This window comes from Accipiter gentilis, chromosome 31 (assembly GCF_929443795.1).
Source record: "Accipiter gentilis chromosome 31, bAccGen1.1, whole genome shotgun sequence".
NCBI lineage: Eukaryota > Metazoa > Chordata > Aves > Accipitriformes > Accipitridae > Astur > Astur gentilis.
The window spans coordinates 2,510,726-2,528,285 of record NC_064910.1 but is presented as its reverse complement, the minus strand read 5'-3'; the positions used below and the strand labels follow the sequence as shown (position 1 = coordinate 2,528,285).

General features: G+C 39.6%; 1 protein-coding gene across 5 annotated transcripts in view; it reads right to left on the bottom strand.

Annotated features, from left to right (window-relative positions):
• Positions 1-452: 452 nt before the first annotated feature.
• ATP11A (ATPase phospholipid transporting 11A) overlaps positions 453-17,560 on the bottom strand; it is a 131,700-nt gene continuing 114,592 nt past the window's right edge. For 2 of the 5 annotated variants that reach the window (XM_049834298.1, XM_049834299.1), the window contains 4 exons: positions 15,044-15,109; positions 14,643-14,746; positions 12,622-12,787; positions 4,669-5,409 (listed from right to left, as the gene is read on the bottom strand). In XM_049834298.1, coding sequence (XP_049690255.1) covers positions 5,152-5,409; positions 12,622-12,787; positions 14,643-14,746; positions 15,044-15,109 — 594 coding nt within the window. In that variant the 3' untranslated portion in view covers positions 4,669-5,151. The other 3 variants (XM_049834300.1, XM_049834302.1, XM_049834301.1) reach the window with 3 other exon arrangements.

Genomic DNA, 17,560 nt, shown 5'->3' with positions numbered 1-17,560 from the left:
CAACAGTATTGCATATATTGCAGAAAAAAATGTAGTCTCATTGCACAATATAAGAAACAGTTTTCAATTAATTCTACAGTGTAACTTACTGAAAGAGCTAAAGGGAAACATAAGGTATTCAATTTAGAATTCTGTCCAGAAACCACTGACTCTCTATCCTGTTTTCCTTTAAACACTCACATTTTTACATGCAAAATAAAAAGTTGTCTGCTTATGAAGTAGTTTGTTCCTCTTGCTACTGTGTTCCTCCTGAAATCCAGATGCATCATCACATTATTTTTTTCAAAAACAATTCCAATTTAGTATTTCTAATTGCAATTTATGCATTTTTCTTCATTGCATGAATAAAGGGAAAAACCTCTTCCATATTTACCTTTTCCCCTCAAACTACCTTCTCCAGAAGCTTTTTGAGTAGAGACACAAAATTTCTTGACACACAAAAGGGAGATGGGTAAAATACACTTGCATTGTTTGGATTAAAGTACAAGCCCATTACTCTGAAATCTTTATTATGGGAAGCGTGAAATCAGCACAAAGCGCCTAAGCATTCTACGCAGCCTCGCAGCGGAAGAGGAAGGCTAACGCTCACCTAACGCTCTGAATTGCTTTGCAGAGGCTCTCTAGGATACCTGCGCTCCGACTGCGGCGATGTCCTGTGCAGCCTGGAATGGGTTTGAAACTACAGAAAGTCCCATAATACTGGAACACCAAATGAAAGAAAACGGTGGCGTTTCTGTGCACTCAGCCTCCTTTGTAAGAATCTGCAAACGCTGCTACCAACTTAGATGGTAAAGCACACAGTTTTTGCCTTTAATTTGGCTTCTTTAAATGGCCAACATTGCAAAAGAAAGTAGAAACAGCTCTGGGTACCCTGCACAGCAGAACTGCAAGGAAATACAGATCTTCTCATGTGTAGCTTATGAGTTTAGTGTGGAAGGAACTTTAGCACTTATCCAATCTGCGCAGGAGGAACAATGCTCTCCTGGACCAGTACCAATTTCTGTGAGCTTTGCAACAAAGGCCCCACACCGCTCATGTTCCAGCTTTGTCTCAATTTTACTTTTTGTTAGCTGGCTTTTTTAGCTGGCTACCTACACTCTCTTCTGAAAAGAAACGTGACTGCAAGCATATTCAGTAACAGATTCAAACACTGATTCCATTCTCTGTTATCTACTTACATTTTATTACAGACTAATATGAAACCATCTCATATTCATACTAGAATTATTTTAATTACTTGTGAGCAAACTTAAACCAGTCTTGAATGTTTATATTTATTGCAAGCAGATTCATGTCTCCTGCTTATATATTCTACATAAGGATCCAAAATGTGACTGAATATAAACAAGTTATATTTGGTTATCTACAGAAATAAAAGTTAAAAATAGCACTGAAAAGAAACTTTACAGTAATGTATTCACACACTGACTCTTCAAATCAAATAAATGAAGTGGTATAGGATAATCTAAATATTAGATTTGAAGGCTGATTTATTTTTAAATAAATGCACCTATAATTGTACAGTTAAAAATAAGTGTCAGTATTTGGTGCTGATGACTACAGACATTATTAATGTTTAATGCACAGATAACTACCCCCCGCCCCGCATACAGCAACTTTCGCAGATTCTACTTTACATTAGATCATGAAAGGACATTTAAAATGCAATGCATACACAGCACAGAATTTGTGTCAGAGACAGCGCAGATTAAAATTCTGTGAATTTTCATAAGGTAAAAAATTAAAGCTCTATAAACTGATTTTTAGATTGTTCTGCAAAGTAGAATCACAGACTTTTTCACTTTCGTAATACTTTCACAAATTTCCATTAAAGCTTTTGTAACAGAGACAGTAGCATGAGCACAATGATCCCACTGGCTTCCAAAAGAAAAGTAGTGCAGTTGCTCAATTAAGCTATTTTTTCCTTTTATATTTGCAAGCCAGTTGGGTCAAGACAAACAGGCTAATGCAAGCAAGAAAGTAAACTGTAAGCTTTTACATTAAGTGGCTGAACAAACACTTATTGTACATGGTAAAGCAAAAAGGATCTTTTGCCAAAAGCCACTGCAGGAATATATGAACTTTAGTGGCTGAAAAGCTTGAAATACTTTCTAAGTCTTCACATACATTTGGTTAGCGCTTACCAGTTTCAAGACATTTATAGGAGCAGTTATGGAGACACTATGCTGTTAAAGCTGCAACAATTTAAACAAGGCAAGTTAGGAAGTTATATAGGTTTTTATACTTTTCCCCTTTAATTCTTTTTTTTTTTTTAATACATAAAAAGCTGTCTCCTTTCAGTGTCCCATCCGTAATAAGACATTCTAATGCATTTTGCTCTAACTTCTACTTTTTCATCTTTGTATCGTCTGATCCATTTACAACGAAACTCCAAGTTAACACCTGCTGCAGTGGACTAGGTTTGCATGGCAACAGTGACAAGGACTGAAGCAAAAGCACATCAAGTGAAACCAAGCTGATGTCTTATAGTTTTTTTCCATTAAATGGTCTATTTTAACAAAGCAGAAAAACTTTTAAAGGTAAAAGTATTGCTAAATCAAAGCAGAAATTTCCACTTAAATTCAAGCATTCCTTCTCCTCCAAAAAATGACACGTTGAACTAAAATTTCCCAAGCACGTATATAGGTGTTCCAGCCTGGATAACATTGTCAGTAATTTCTCAGTGCAGGGCTACGTGAAGTTTGCAATGAACTGCTTTGTTAGTAGGCAGAACAGGAATGCAGCATTTTCAAAAACATTAAGCAAAAATCTCCTTATTTAAGGCTAAAAGATGGAACTCAGAAAAGTAAAAAAAGCAGGAGGCTTTATAGAGTACAAAAGCTAGCAGTAATATTACAGCACTGGAAGTACAGCGCTCTAATGGCCGCTATCACAAACACCAACAAAACATCGATAGTTTGGGTGAGACTGACAGAGCAAGAGACCTATATTTCTAATTTGACATTCATTAGAATTTTAACATTCAGCCACAACTCCACTCTAAGCTAAATTTAAGTGGCCAAAACTCATAGGTATAAAAAAAGCCTTCAAAACATATACTTAAAAAAAATAGAAATGGTGTGTTAACAAATGTATGCGTAAAACAGATTTATAAATAGCTACAGTATGAAAAATATTTCAGTGCAAAGGCAATTTTAAGATTTCTAAAAAATACATTACAAATAATTTGTTAACTACACACAAGAAATTTTGTCACTGCTACTGGTATAAAATTTATACCCATATTAACTTTTTAAAAATATATACACCAGTGTTTTATGTAGGGGACGGTTCTAACTGACCAACATTCAAGTCTGCAATGGCAAGTATATGTACACACACCCACACACGTATGCATGTATTTGAAAATGTTACTGCTATGAGGACATTCTTCGAAACTTAAAAGTGCTACATGTTAAATGGTAAAAATACCTTCACCTGTGGTGCTCACCGTTAGACTTCTTAAAATTCTCCTATCTTTGGTATACTGAAAATTTCACAACCCACTTTACAATCTCTGCTCGTCCCAGGGCATTTTAAGAATATTTCACTGTTTGTTTAATGCAAAAATCACTCGGAATATTGTGAGGACACTTCCTAGGAAGTTGATTTTTCTTTTCTTAAAAAGTAAATTAGTAAGTAAACCATTTTGCCTCTGGTTTTTTGTTGGTTGGGTTTTTTTTTTAAACATAAAAAGGGAAATAATTTTTCTCTGCCACCCTAGTCCGTTTGAAAGACAACTAACAATATCTTGTCCAGGTCTTCCAATAAAGGCTGCAGCTCTGATTCCAAATATTTTGTTTTCACATTGAAGTAAATTTTTAGCTAATATCCTCCCAGAGGTATTTAATGACTATGGTTATTAACCAGTTGTAACCACCAGGCCGAACCCGATTGAAATCAGATTCCTCCTTCAGATATTTTTGCACCCCAAAATAAAACACTGGACTAAAGAAACAAGACAAGGACACAGCTAATAGTTGAATTAGTGCAAGGTACCATAAACGTAGCAGAGAAAACAGAAGTGCAAGTTGGCTGTCGTTCTTCAAGTCACTCAGACAGAATCCTCGCAGTCAAACTAGTTTATCACGACTACGGGTCAACTGTCGGTGAGCAGCCGTGTGCCACCTCGTGGTTTGCTTGCAAAAGTTAACGGTTGTGTGCTTTGTAATACATCTACCAAGCCGATGAGCCAGTATTTAGCCATACGCACAAAAAAATAGCAGAATTAAGAGGATGAATCCAGATAGCAAAAGACGCTTCTTTGGAAAAACAGCCTTTCTTTTTCTAAGGAAAAAAATGTGTCAAAACCCCCCCCTTAATATATAATACTTTCTGCTATGCCTATTTTACAATCACAGGGATAGGAAGTGGGAAGACCGGGTACTCTGTGTCTTCGACAAATTCACAAAAACCTTTTAGGCAAAACGCTTACATTCAGTTTTGGAGCAGATATCAACCTTGATGACATTTACCTGTTTAACAGCCAACTTGACTTCATACAGCGTGCACATACTTTACACAAGGATTACTTTGCCTATCTTTCTACTGGGGAAACTAACTGAAAACCAGACATAGCCCTGATTTGGCCACTTACAAGGAAGTGAACATTAGAGAGTGTTTCTTGAAAGCAGATTTGCACAGAGGAAACACCAGTTTGTTCTACAGAAAGAGCAAAGAAAGAGAAAGGACAGAGGAAAATCAGAAACAGCATTTGTTAAGTACGCTTTAGGAGACTTTCATTGGAGATAACTGAGGTCATTGCTTCTGGCTGAAAATTAAAACTGTTGATCCTCAAAATGTAGGTCACTGACTGAAACTATGCACTTCAAGTAACAACGAAAATGACTAAAGATGACAGAAGCAGTAAATGCACAAAAGTCTTGACACAGGATGAAGAGAATTTTTAGTGCTACCAGTCTCACAGTACCAGACTGTGCAGATTGTTCATTGCTCCAGTAGTTCAAAACATAAAAAGAGGCCTACTGGCCCGGAAGGGTTCATACTTCTAGCTCTTGATCCTGTTTGTCTGAACACTACCTCAGACAGCAAAAGCCACATATAGTTTAATATATTTCTGTGACATGTTTGTTTCCTGAAAAAAAGAAATAAACAAAACCACAGTTTTTAAAGGCTTGACTTGGTGTTCTGTCATACAGACGTTTCCAAACCTGACCCACTGTAGCGGTAGCCTGCACTGGAACGGCAATGCTTATTGGAATAGCCAAAGACAGACGGAAGTACTGAATAATCAACGCCTCTCCAGTGCGTAAACATCATTTTTTTAGAATGAGAATTAGACCTTCTTGCTGGGGAATTGCTGCAGTCACTGCTCCTGTATCTTGGGCTTTTCAGACAGGCAAGAGGTGTGAATTCCGAGATGTGCTCCCGACAGTGCCTCGATGCATTCTGTTAAAAAGGAAAAAAACCAAACACATAGTAAATAGATGATTTTGGAGCTAAAAGTCTACAATTGTGTCCCTTCATAGGGCCATTGGCATAATAATGCCTTTCACTAGATCACCACTCTGGCTATTTGTTTCATGTGAAGGTATAACCCCTCATGTTGAGCAATCTCAACCACTTTCAGCATGATTAGTTTTATACTAAAACCTACAGAATCAGGTGCAATTTTACACATAATCTCTAAACCTGATAATGGGAGTCTTCAGAGAACAGATGAAGACAGAGTCTGCTTTCAAGTTGAATTGGTTTAAATCGAGTTTATTTCATTTTGCAATCTCTCCTGGTACATCTTTTTCTCTCTGAACTTCTTTAGTCAGGACTTCTTATGGGGAATTTTAAGACAGAACAGGTTCAAGGTCTTTGCCCTCTACTTCCAAAGAGAAGGAATTCTTTACAGTCCATTTGTGCCAATAGATGAAACTCCAGAGCTTTAATGCACTTGCTTTGTACTTCTAAGCCGTATCTGATTTTGGACTTAAGCTTAGGTTACACGTTGCATCTATACAGGCAATTTATACTACACATCACAATACTACCTTGCTCTAATTGTCCATTAAAATTTATCTGTACCACTTAATTGCTCCACACTTTGGCAGAATTGACACTTCCACTCAGGAAATACTCAGGCCTACAGTAACACCACGGCTGCCTGACAAGACCCTGGAACACATGCACAAACTACAAGAAAATTAGCACAGTACTTTCCCCAATGAATTTATCTACTTCTTCTCACTAAATACACATATAATTTCCAGGTATAGAGGTTATGTGACAGTATTTAAGATATAAATGCATTATAAGCATGATTCAAATCAATGTTATCAAACACTCTCTCCAAGAATGGTATATAAGCCAGGTAATTCTGTTCTTAATCATCCCCTTCCTCCTTCCCTGTTAACAGCAACTCAGTAGTAAAGGGGACAAAAGCACAAAATAAATATTAATGAGGTAGCGTACAGAAGTTTGGCTGAGATTTAATAATACACTTTTAATGCCAATCACAAGCTTGAAACACTACTTTTGCATAACCGAGAGCAATCAGAAAGCTCTCTTAAAACAGTAACTCTTGGAAAAGTCAGCAACCTATACCAAACTGCTCACTAGCAGTGAGGTCTGGGTTCTTTTAAACACACATATAGACCAAATACCAACATTAATACAGAAAAATGTAGATAATCAGGTAACAGATTAGCAGACTTTGTATGGTAGCTATTTTTCCTATTCTTCCAGCTAGAAAGTGAAGCATTTTAGTTACCATATGTATTTCTAAAAATAAAATTATCTGTTTTCCACACATAGCTCCAAGGAAAGTGCTTTCAATCTGCCATGCCTGAGGCTACTCAATAAAGCTGGCGTTTTCTACTACTACTTGTCTAGCAGTCATTAAAAGCAAATCAAGGCACCCCCCAACTACCTTGAAGCCCTACAGCCCACACCAGCACGTTCCATCGCATTTGTCCTCTTCACACATTGGTACTTTGCACCTTAATTCTTCATGTGCTGCTTTTGGGGTCAGGAGAGCACGAAGGGACTGGAGCAGATACGGCATCCAGGTGGGAACGTGACTGAGTAAAAAGCGTACCTTCGTACCTACACTTCTTCGTGTAATCGGTGGCGTGGCAAGGAGACGACGTACAGCAGAGAACGTCATTCTGCTGCCCTAACATTTGGAGGACCTGGGAGCTCGCCCCCTCCTGCTGCTGGCTCAGGTACTTGGCAAGGCTACCGCGCTCCTCTCCTGATCCGGGGCAGTGATGCCGCAGGCACCGGTCCGTACAGAACGCCTCACTAGGGCAGATGGTGTCGGACCTACAGCCCCAGTCTCCTGACCCGAGGTCCTATTCACAAGTAACTCTCTTGCTTTTCTGCGGTTATCTGCCTGTCATACTGTCTGCATTTGGTCTATATATGTATTCAAGAGCATGAGAGGTGATGGATAAACTGCTTGTGTGTAAGAATTACTTCTGACTCCTTGCATTTTACGCTGTGGTATAATGGAAGTACACTCTGCAATAACGACTGCGGTTCTTACAGAAGCAATGTCACACAACACTATACATAACACAAAGTGTTTACAGGGCTTTAATATGGGTATATCGATTCAGTGTTTTGCTTTACATGAGTAAGTGTCCGAGACAAAAAGATCTTACCTGTGGCATGGAACATCTCTTGCAAAAACTAGGCTTTCCAAGTAAAACAATGATTTTGTATCAATATTGATAAAGTACATCAAAAACTCTGGAGGAAACGGTTGATTTGTGAATAGCACAGTTCACCAATAGAAATTAATCCAAACTGGTGACACGTACAGTACTGTTACCTAGCTTTGATCTAATTATGGCTCGGAAGCTGAAAGGTTTCCTTCAAGAAGTGGCCCATCGCTGTTCGCCAGTGCATTTAGGGCTGTTTTATGTCTCATACTCTTCTGCAAGGATGAGGAAAAACAGTGAGACTCTTGCTGAATACAAGAGGGAAACGTGAATGAACTGTACCATTTGGTACAAATGTAATTATTGTAGCAAAGTCCTGTAAAAGTGAGGGATTTTCTGATAGATTTAAAGAGGAAAAGTTATCCAGTGTAAAACAAGGTTTCTACTTCTTGATCCTGAGGTTAATCCTTTGAGACACTCTGAGGATGTTTTAAATTCCATTTCAAACTCTGTTAAAAATACCTGATGACTCTCAAAAGCTCTTAACCGTACCCTGACCAAGTACCATGGGCTCTGCACCCTGCCCCTCTGACAATAACCTGGACCGAATGGGAGAGGTCCCTGTGATACGAGGCCAAATTGGCTCCAAATTAAGGAGCGGACACCCCGCTTCGCTACTCCCCAGAAGAGCTGGTACGCTGACGGGAGCGCTACACACGGAGGTGACGGGGCCAGTGCTAACGAAGGCTGACTTACAGCTTAGTCATTACACCGCGGGGAGAGAGGGCAGGGGAGTCACCGAGGTAACTTCTTCCACGGGATTCAAATATTGCAACAGCAAGATCCATTTCTTTGTTTTCCACAGAAGGGGAGCCCAACACATGAAAAAGGCAACAGCTTGCTGGTGACCAGCTTTCTAAGAGCCCCACGCGGTTGTTGCGGAGCAGCTAAGCCCATTGAGGAACAGAAGAATGATGAATCCCCAGAGAGGCTTCCCCAGGCAAAAGTACCACTTCGGGTTTCCACAAGCGCAGCAAAGGGTAGAGATCTCGTAACAAAGCTGATGGGCTGATCTTGTGACTGAAGTGAAAGCAAAGTACAAAAACATCAGGCAGAAGCGAAGAAAAAAAGAAAAATATTTCTTAAAAAGGGATGAAAGCACAGAAGTTATTTACAGCTCAGAATCTAAACACCTGGTATTTCAGCTACAAAATATTTGGGATTGCTGAAACACTGTCAATCAGAGTGACAATTATAAAAATGAAAAGAGGACAATTTCAAGTAAATTTGTATTTTCCCTAACAGAGCTGCTGAGCTTCTGCTATTAATGAAAGAATAAAGGAAAAGGAAACATAATTAATGTAGATTGGATATATTAAAAAAAAATACACACCCTCTTGCTTTTTAAAGGTAAAGGCTGAAAGAAACCTCACAGCTGCACAATTTCAAGTTAAATCACAAAATTCAGCTTCTTTCATTGAGCCAAAGAGTCACTGGGACTGCATGTATGACAGACAGGAGCAGATTTTGACCAAAATTACCAAAAGAGAACAGATTCCTCCAAAGCTTTTGCAGAATTAAGTGGTTTAGCCCAAGAAAGACAACAGTTCATATGTGTGTGTATATATATAAATACACATGCACATATACTTGTATGTACATATGTGTATTTGTACATACACATATGTATATGTGTGTGTGTTCAGATTTCTCTCTCTTTCTCTCTCACAGAAAAGCTCTCCCAAAACAGAACTAGATCTGGAATGTTTACAAACCTCTGAATGGTAATGATGGTAAGCAATCATCCACCACACACTGGAGTGACTTTCAAATAATTGAAAAACTGAGAAGCATAAAGAATTGCTTCAAAGGCTTTATATGATCTTAATTGCCTGAGGAGAAGTAATTTAGTAACCTGGGAGGTGGCTGCTGGTCCTAGGTTAATCTTGTCAACTGTCCCAGAAGCCCTTCCTTACAAAGAAGCAATATAGCTTATAGGAGTGCAGTAAGTTTAAAAATAATTGGTTACAAGCTTAGTTCAAGCCAATCCTAAAGCACTTAAAAGCCAATTTTAGCCAGAATTTTCAACAGTGAAAAAACCCTTTGTGTCGTTTCCCTGTGACTTACATAATTACAGTCATTTTTATTGACTATACATTTTTGAAGGGGGAAAGAATGAGGAAATATAGTTTTTATCTTCACCGGTTAAGAAACCAAGATCTAAAATCTGCAATGGAAACCAACAGTCTCCTAGTATGAAGTCAGAAATAGTTTTCTTGCAGACTCTAGGGAAGCCAAGATTTACTAGCATTTCTTCTACTTTTGTATTATATTAAATGTCATAAACATCTGGATCTTGAGCTGTTTTCTTTCTAGGAAGAGCACAGAATTTCATGAAACGGAATATAAAGAAAGCTCAGCTTCAAAATGCATGCTGGAAATAACTTATTAATAAAAAGGTTCTATTTTCTTCTATCACAACAGAGCAGATACATTAATATATTCCAAAGATCACTTAAATGGCTTCCAGTACCACATTTTCTATACGACGCTAGTAACATCAGCATAATCAGAATTATCACTTCTTTGTGTGGCAACTATTCCATTTACTCGGGTACAATGCAAACATGACATGCATTCACCTACAGATAGACCGATGATTAAAACGGGGACCTAAGAATCCTAGATTCTTGAGGCAGAAACATTATGTAAAATTCAATAACAACAGTGACAAAAATGGTAGTGACAGACTGTGACAACGATTCACAGAATCTTTGAGATAAGCAAACAGAAGGAGGAAAAAACCTATACTAAAAAGTATTCTTCAAAATATAGTTGACGTGAATCAGAAATGGAGATAATGAGTACGGTAAATAACTTCTGATGATAAACTTTTTACTGTCCTTTGAATGAAATGGCCAAGCATGCAGAAAGGCAGAAAAAAGTCACCTTTTGTTCCATTAGAAACTTAGACTGCTTGAAGTCTGAGAAAGCATAAAGATGGTGGACTGCTCAACAGAAAGGCACTGATGTTTAGTCTGATTTCCCCAGAAGATTGTAGGAAGCAACCGTGCACATCATGTTTAAAGCAAGGTAGCAGTTATTTAGACAAAGCAGGTTGGAAGACAGGAAGAAACAAAGAGAGGGAAGAAGAAACACAAGGCATATATCTGGTTAAAAGTCAAAGATTTTCTACTAAATATTAAAAAATGAATATTGCCAGTGCTAAGCCCAAAGTCTGCTTTACAACTGATTCATTTTCCAGCACTAATATACAATGTCTGTAAGAAATGCTGTAATACCTTTGTTTGGGGCTTTTGTTTGCTAGCTTGTTTCTTTGCATTAACCCCTCCTCATTCTCTCTCTTTAGACTTTTAAATTAAGCACGCACAACCTATACTGAGATCAACTTCTTCCACAAGTAGCATATATGGCAAAGAGACATCTATTAAAGATATCGAAATAGAAAAAGCTAAATGCTGAACTGCCTGGGAGTGCTTTTCTGCTAATCTTTATTCTTTCCTCTCCTCCTGAGGTGGGGCATCTTAACAACCGTACATTCAAGGAATACAGAACAATGGCAAGGGGGTTACTTCACAGGTATGAGAGAAGAATTTTTTACCTTTCCCAAAGGGGAAATTTTACTTTCCTTGGAAGCAAAGTTCCTTCATTCCTTTCCTCTTAATGCAAAGTATCTTCTTGAATAAACATCAAAATGCTAACTAATCCCTACACACACAGTTGCTGGTAACTCATTATTTTAAGCTACCAGTGGCAGTTGATGGGCTGAGAAGGACACGGGCAGTAACATTAAGTTTTATGTTCAACACCTGTACTGTCCTTCACTTTCTAATGTATATAATATATGAAAGTTTGTTGGGATGAAAAATACATTTTCTATTGAGGTTGCTTTGATGGCCCCAGAACAGTACCACGCTTCTCACAGAACCTGGCTTCCCTTTCAGCCTCAGCAGAGCAGACCTGTATTTACACAGTAGTTTCTCCTTTGGGGCTCATTAGAAGAAAGGAGACAACAGATCTTAAAATACTCTTCCCATTGGCACAGCAAGACACATTTATGTAGGAATAACGTGTCAGAACAGGCAAAATGTAAGTTGAAATATAAAAGAGGAAAAAATGATGAATAGAATATAAGTTTTAATACATATGTTTTTGTAACAGGCACAGCATCAGTATAAAATAGTTTCCTAAGAAAGTATTATACTGCACAGATCATGCAATATGAATGTTGGCATGAGTTTACTATGTATTCCTTACCAACATCCTGTATATTAATCATATTTTAAGTGTATAAAGTCTAGATTTGTTCAATAATAAACACACATGCAGTTGTCGAGTCCCTCGGTATAGGATTGCAAATGCTTGTGCAAATCCCTACTTTAAGGGGGATTTCAGTAAAAACCACATGCTCCCTTCCTACCAGTTTTATTTTGAGCTTAGGTTATTTTAGCTGGTTTTCCATTTTAGAGAACTACGCTCAGCTTGCATGGTAAATGCTAAAATGACCACATTAGAGTTTCATTTATGCAGTAAAATGACTCGGTATGAAAGACAATGACTTCAATTCAGGGGTGCGGGCAGTGCCTCTGAATACTCTACAACAGCAGGAACAACTGCTGTCCAGGCTGATGCAAGTGCCTCCTATCTGGCCTCATGGAGATCCTGATCCCCTTGCCCTTCTTATCTCCTCAAATCGGGAATCCTGTTGAGCCATGTACCTGACTCCCACCGTCCTCATCAGCCGATTTCCCTGTGGTTGCTGGTAGAGGCACAGGGGTTGCCCCAGGATTCAGGTAAATATCACCACGTAAACAGTTGGCAGCGTCTTTCACCATACCACTCAGAAGTGGCTGGTATACAACCGGTGACACACACCACAGATGGGGAACCTCTATTCTAATCTGGTCTCTAACCTAGAAAGAGGTCTCATTATTAGAGACTTATGATACAAAAAACCTAACTTCACAATGAAAAATATTTTTACCTGGATTCTTTCTGTTGCTGTAGGCCACAACTGTCTGCATAAGACCTTCTTGAGAACATCTGGAAGAAGGCTGACAGTTATGAGCAGAATTATACCCAGCCATGCAGGACCACTAGACAGCATTTGCATGAACACATAATACATCCTCTGATAATTGAGAAAAGGCCTAGTAGGAAAAAGATTAAAGAGATTATTACACTTCAATACACAAGAGAAAGAGTGGCAATGTTAAATATAAAAATTATGACAGTGATGAAATACTTCAGGTTCAACTTCCCAGTTTGTGGGAGTTCATCCATCCCAGTTTTCTCAAGAAGAGATCTAAACATGCGCTGACTAGAGATAACTGCCTTCCTCGTGCCTCCCAGGCTGCAGGAAGTATCATGCTGTCCTCCCTCCCACACTGCCTCTCCCTTGCAAAGATAACTAAGTTACATTCTTATCCTGTTAACGCTTTTTCATCTACTCCTTATCCTGCCCCAGATACTTCCCACCTTTCTTCTCAGTATCCCACCCATCACTTCCCTCCTCTTTCCCAACACACGCTCGTTTGTAATGTATCCTCAGAGCAAGGCTCGCTGACCACAGCTTTTTTCTGTATGTCTCAAGCTCCCCTAAGCATCTCTGATGGTTTCATGCTGTGCTCCCTAACTTACTCACCACACTTTTATCTGCCCTCACTTTCACCACCTTCGCTTCCGTGTTTCCCTGTATCTCCATGGCAGTTGTGTGGTCATTAAAATGCCATCGCTGTACAGTTATGGGCACCAGAGACCATGTTTACTGAGAGCAAAGATCAACGGACAGTTTGTAGCAACACTGCAGTGTAAAGCCCTCCTACCAGTAGGGCAGTCTCCTGCTAGTTTCCAAAATTTGATAGAAGTCTTTACATTCTATAAAGGTAATCAAATTAAAATACATGGCTGCATGTAAATAGTCACAACTCTAATACACAGCAAGGCTGACTAGAAAACATTATCGGGGAAAGTGTCACTTCTGCAAACTGTTTTCATTCTGATGCTGAAGAAACTGAGATCTGATCTTACTGGGGAAAAAAAAAAAAGAGGCTACTGCATATCTAAGGAGTTGACAGGTAGTTTACTCATTTGTAAAGGGCAGACTGAAATACAAATCCTTACTCCAAATTAAATAGCACCTTAATCACGATGCAACAGTTAGCCTCTGCTTTCTCTCTGGTGCCTCAAAATGTTTACTTAAGCACACGAAGTAGAACAGCTCCCGCAGAAGAGGTTAGAAAAGTTAACCTTGTAACTGGGTGCTCTACAGGTGAGAAACGCAAACTCAAGCTCCTGATGGCAATGGCACATAGTAAGGACTTGGAACTTCTTTCAACTTGATCTCCGACCCAGAAATTTCAGTTTCAAGTAGACAGAATTTTTTAATAGAAAAAAGCCACCAAAACAAACCACTTTCAATCAGCTATGTACAAGAGTTATACTAATTCTTAAAAAGCTTCTTACCAACAGTAGAGCAAGTAGGTGCTCAGGCATCTACAGTACACCTACTTTGCTAAAGAAGGGGCAAATATTGAGCTCAGACAGAGGACTCCTGGCCATCCACACAACTTCCACGTGAGTTCCGCTCCCTGGCTCTAGTTCAGACCACTACAGCCAGTTCCCTCCAAGACCAGCCCAGCAGGCGGGGGCTAGCCCCAAGCTGCATAGTCCTGATCTACTCTGGGATGTTTCGCCTCAGATCAGCAGCCCCAGCTCCTTGAACCAACCCTGGGACTGCTTCTGACTGACACAGCTGAGATGGCCCCAGTGGCAGGCTGAGATCTGATATTCTTCTCTAAGAATATTTTAGCAGACATTCAGTGAAAGAGCAGCTAAGCATCCTCTAATTAGCATTACTGATGCCTTTAAAATGTGATCGCTCTTGGGAGTTCTGCAATATATAAAAGCTAAATTTCATTCTGTTTGGGACAAAAAGGTGAAAGATGTAACAACTTTATGTTTCTGAAACAACATTTGCAATGCAGTTTATATTAGGGTTCATACCAAATAATTCCTCCCCAGAGCAGAGAAAAGATAATGTAGAATACCAGTGACCCCCAGATCATGAAGTGATTTATCCACGTCCAATAGTGTGTATCTAGTGCAAGCTGAAAAAAAACCAAACAAGATTATATGGTCTTACTAATACGTAGAGGCAACAGAATACTCAGCAGGAGATGAAATAAAATGACACCATTTGAAAAAAGGTAAGGATTCTACCCAGAACTAGCTAAAAAACCTTTTTCAATTTTGAGCACAGTTAAGAAGGCAGAGATAGCAAAATCTGTATTTAATTTAAACTAATACAATGACATATGGTCATAGAGAGAAATGACTATAAGTAATGAGCAATTCGAAAGCAAGCTCTAAGGAAGTTTCAATGGATAAAATACAGCATCCCTTACCTTCAATGTAACTGTGAATACAAGCACAGTGAACACCAGTGTTCCAAAGGTCCAGTTTCCAAACATCTATAAAAAATGGTCCAAAGCACTTATAGGTAACATTGTCCACAACTTTGTGAATTGTCCAGAATAAACCTCTTAAAGCTATGTACTGCTTTGTATCAGGAACAGACACTTAAAGCAAAAACACTGAATTCTTGCATGATCTACCCAGTGCAAACTGTTTTGGTCTCTTGCCCTCGTGTGTACAAACCTCAGACTTCATACAGACAGGAAAAAAACACAATCAGTGCACTCAACCTGAAGTTAGTTCACAGGTATGTTTCTTAATAAAAATCAAGTGTAGCACAGTTAATAAATCACTGAGATTTACAAATGAACTGCAGTAATTTCATCAATCTTCTTGGACACCATCTTTTCTCTGATCTCCCTTCTCTGCTGTCCTTGGCATCCCACAATCTCTTGGAGGTTCAACAGCACGTTATACAGATGAGTAACAGTGTAAGAAAGTATGTGGTAACCATAAAAGCCATTAAGTACATAAATGTTCAACACACATTTTAAGATAACACACTTTTGAATTGTTGATTTTCTCCCCACCTGTGTAATGAAACAAAAACACTTCAGCTTTTCAAGTGGGCAGAAACAATCATTAATGCTGATGAAGGGAAGAACTGGTGGTGAATATGGTCACGAGGATTGCCTGGACTGCAGCAGCTATGAGATGACCAAGTTCAGGATCCAGAGAAATGTTGGCAGAGTAAACAACAGTTAGGACACTATTTTAGGAGAAGAGACTTTGGTTGACTCAGGATATTGCACCCATGAAAGAGAAGGGTGCCCAAGAGAGCGGAATGATTTTGAAAGAGACAGCTGCCGAGATCTCAAACTCTCCTGCGGGAGGAGATGGAATTTCAGCAGAAGACCCCGTTGGCCAAGCGGGACGTTTCTCAATGAACAAAAAGGCAAAATGGGAGCTTACAAGAGATGACGATATGGGCAGGCAGCAAACAGGTAGCATAAAAGCATTACTTGGGTACAGAGGAACAAAACCACAGATGAAGCCTGGCTCAAAGTAAGATTAGTGAGAGGTGTTGAGGGTGACAAGAAGGATGTTTACAGGTATCCTTGTTTCAAAGGGAAAATGTAAGTCCACTGATGGAGTGGTAAGACAAGACAAACTAGTGGAAGGTGTTAAAGAAAATGGAAATTAGTCTTCACGAGCAAAACCTGCTCCTTGCATTTAACAGCAAAGCTCGGGAACAAAAGGAGCAGCCAACAGAGTGGGAGCAGCAGGTGAAGAAGGGAGAGCCATGGATGCAATCTATTTTGAATTTAGCAAGGCATTTGACACTTGTCTCAGACAGCATTCTCATTTGGAAGGCAAGGAAGCAGGGGCAGGGTAAATGGACTACTACTCGAGTTGAAAACTGGCTGAACCACTGGACTCGGCAGTTTGGTGATCAATGTCCTTGATGTTTGGTTGGCTGCTGGTAACCAGTGAACCACAACAGGGACAGATACTGGGGCTGATACTGTTGAGTATCTCTGTCAGTGGCCTGGATGGTGACAGGGAGCATCATGAGCAAATTGCCAAGTGATACAAAAATAGAGAATAGCTGACATAATGAATGGCAGTGTTTCAATGAGAGGGACCTCCGCTGATTTGCGAAGTGGGCTAACAGATATCTCATGAAATTAAATAAGGAAAAGTGCAAAGTTTTCCACCTATGAAGGACTAACACCATATATTGGAACTGACTGGCTGAGCAAAGCCCCTGCTGGAAAGGAAGTTGCAGTGGGGTTACAGTGGACTCCGGGTTGAATACCGGCCTATACAGTGCTCTCTCTATACATCAGGGAAACGGCAAACTGAGCTGTATTGGGAGAACATGGCCACTGAAGAAAGGTTATTAATCCCATCTACTCGGCTATAGCAAGCTTGAACCTGGAACACTGTGCCCAGTTTTGGGCCCCTCAGTTCAGGACGGACGTGAAAAAAATTGGAAAGGATCAAGTGGCAGGCAACCAAGGTGGTTAGCAGTCTGTAGCTCTCCTGTGAAAAGAGGTTAACGGACTTAATTAGTCTGGTGAAGGGGAGGTTAAGGAACAACCTCGTAGCTGCCCACAAAGATCTGGAAAACAACTACAAAGATGAAGACATGGAATAGACCTCTCTTCAGCAACAAGAAAAATTCTGCTTAAGTATTAGGAGAAATTTTTTCACTGCAAAGGCAGAAAAACATTGAAACAGGTTGCCCAGGAATCTCCATCCTCAGGGATACGCAAAACCTGAAAAAGGCTAGACAAAGCCTTGAGCAACTTGACTTTAATTAGCTGCGCACAAAGCAGGGAATTGAACTGGATCACCTCCAGGGTCGCTCCCTATCTACATTATTCTATATGAGCTCGCCCAGTATTAGATGACGGGGATCCATGTGGGCAAGTGATCGCACAAACGTGCTGCCGTGGGAAAAACTCTGAATGGAGACCGCAGCCAGCCACAAGACAGAAATC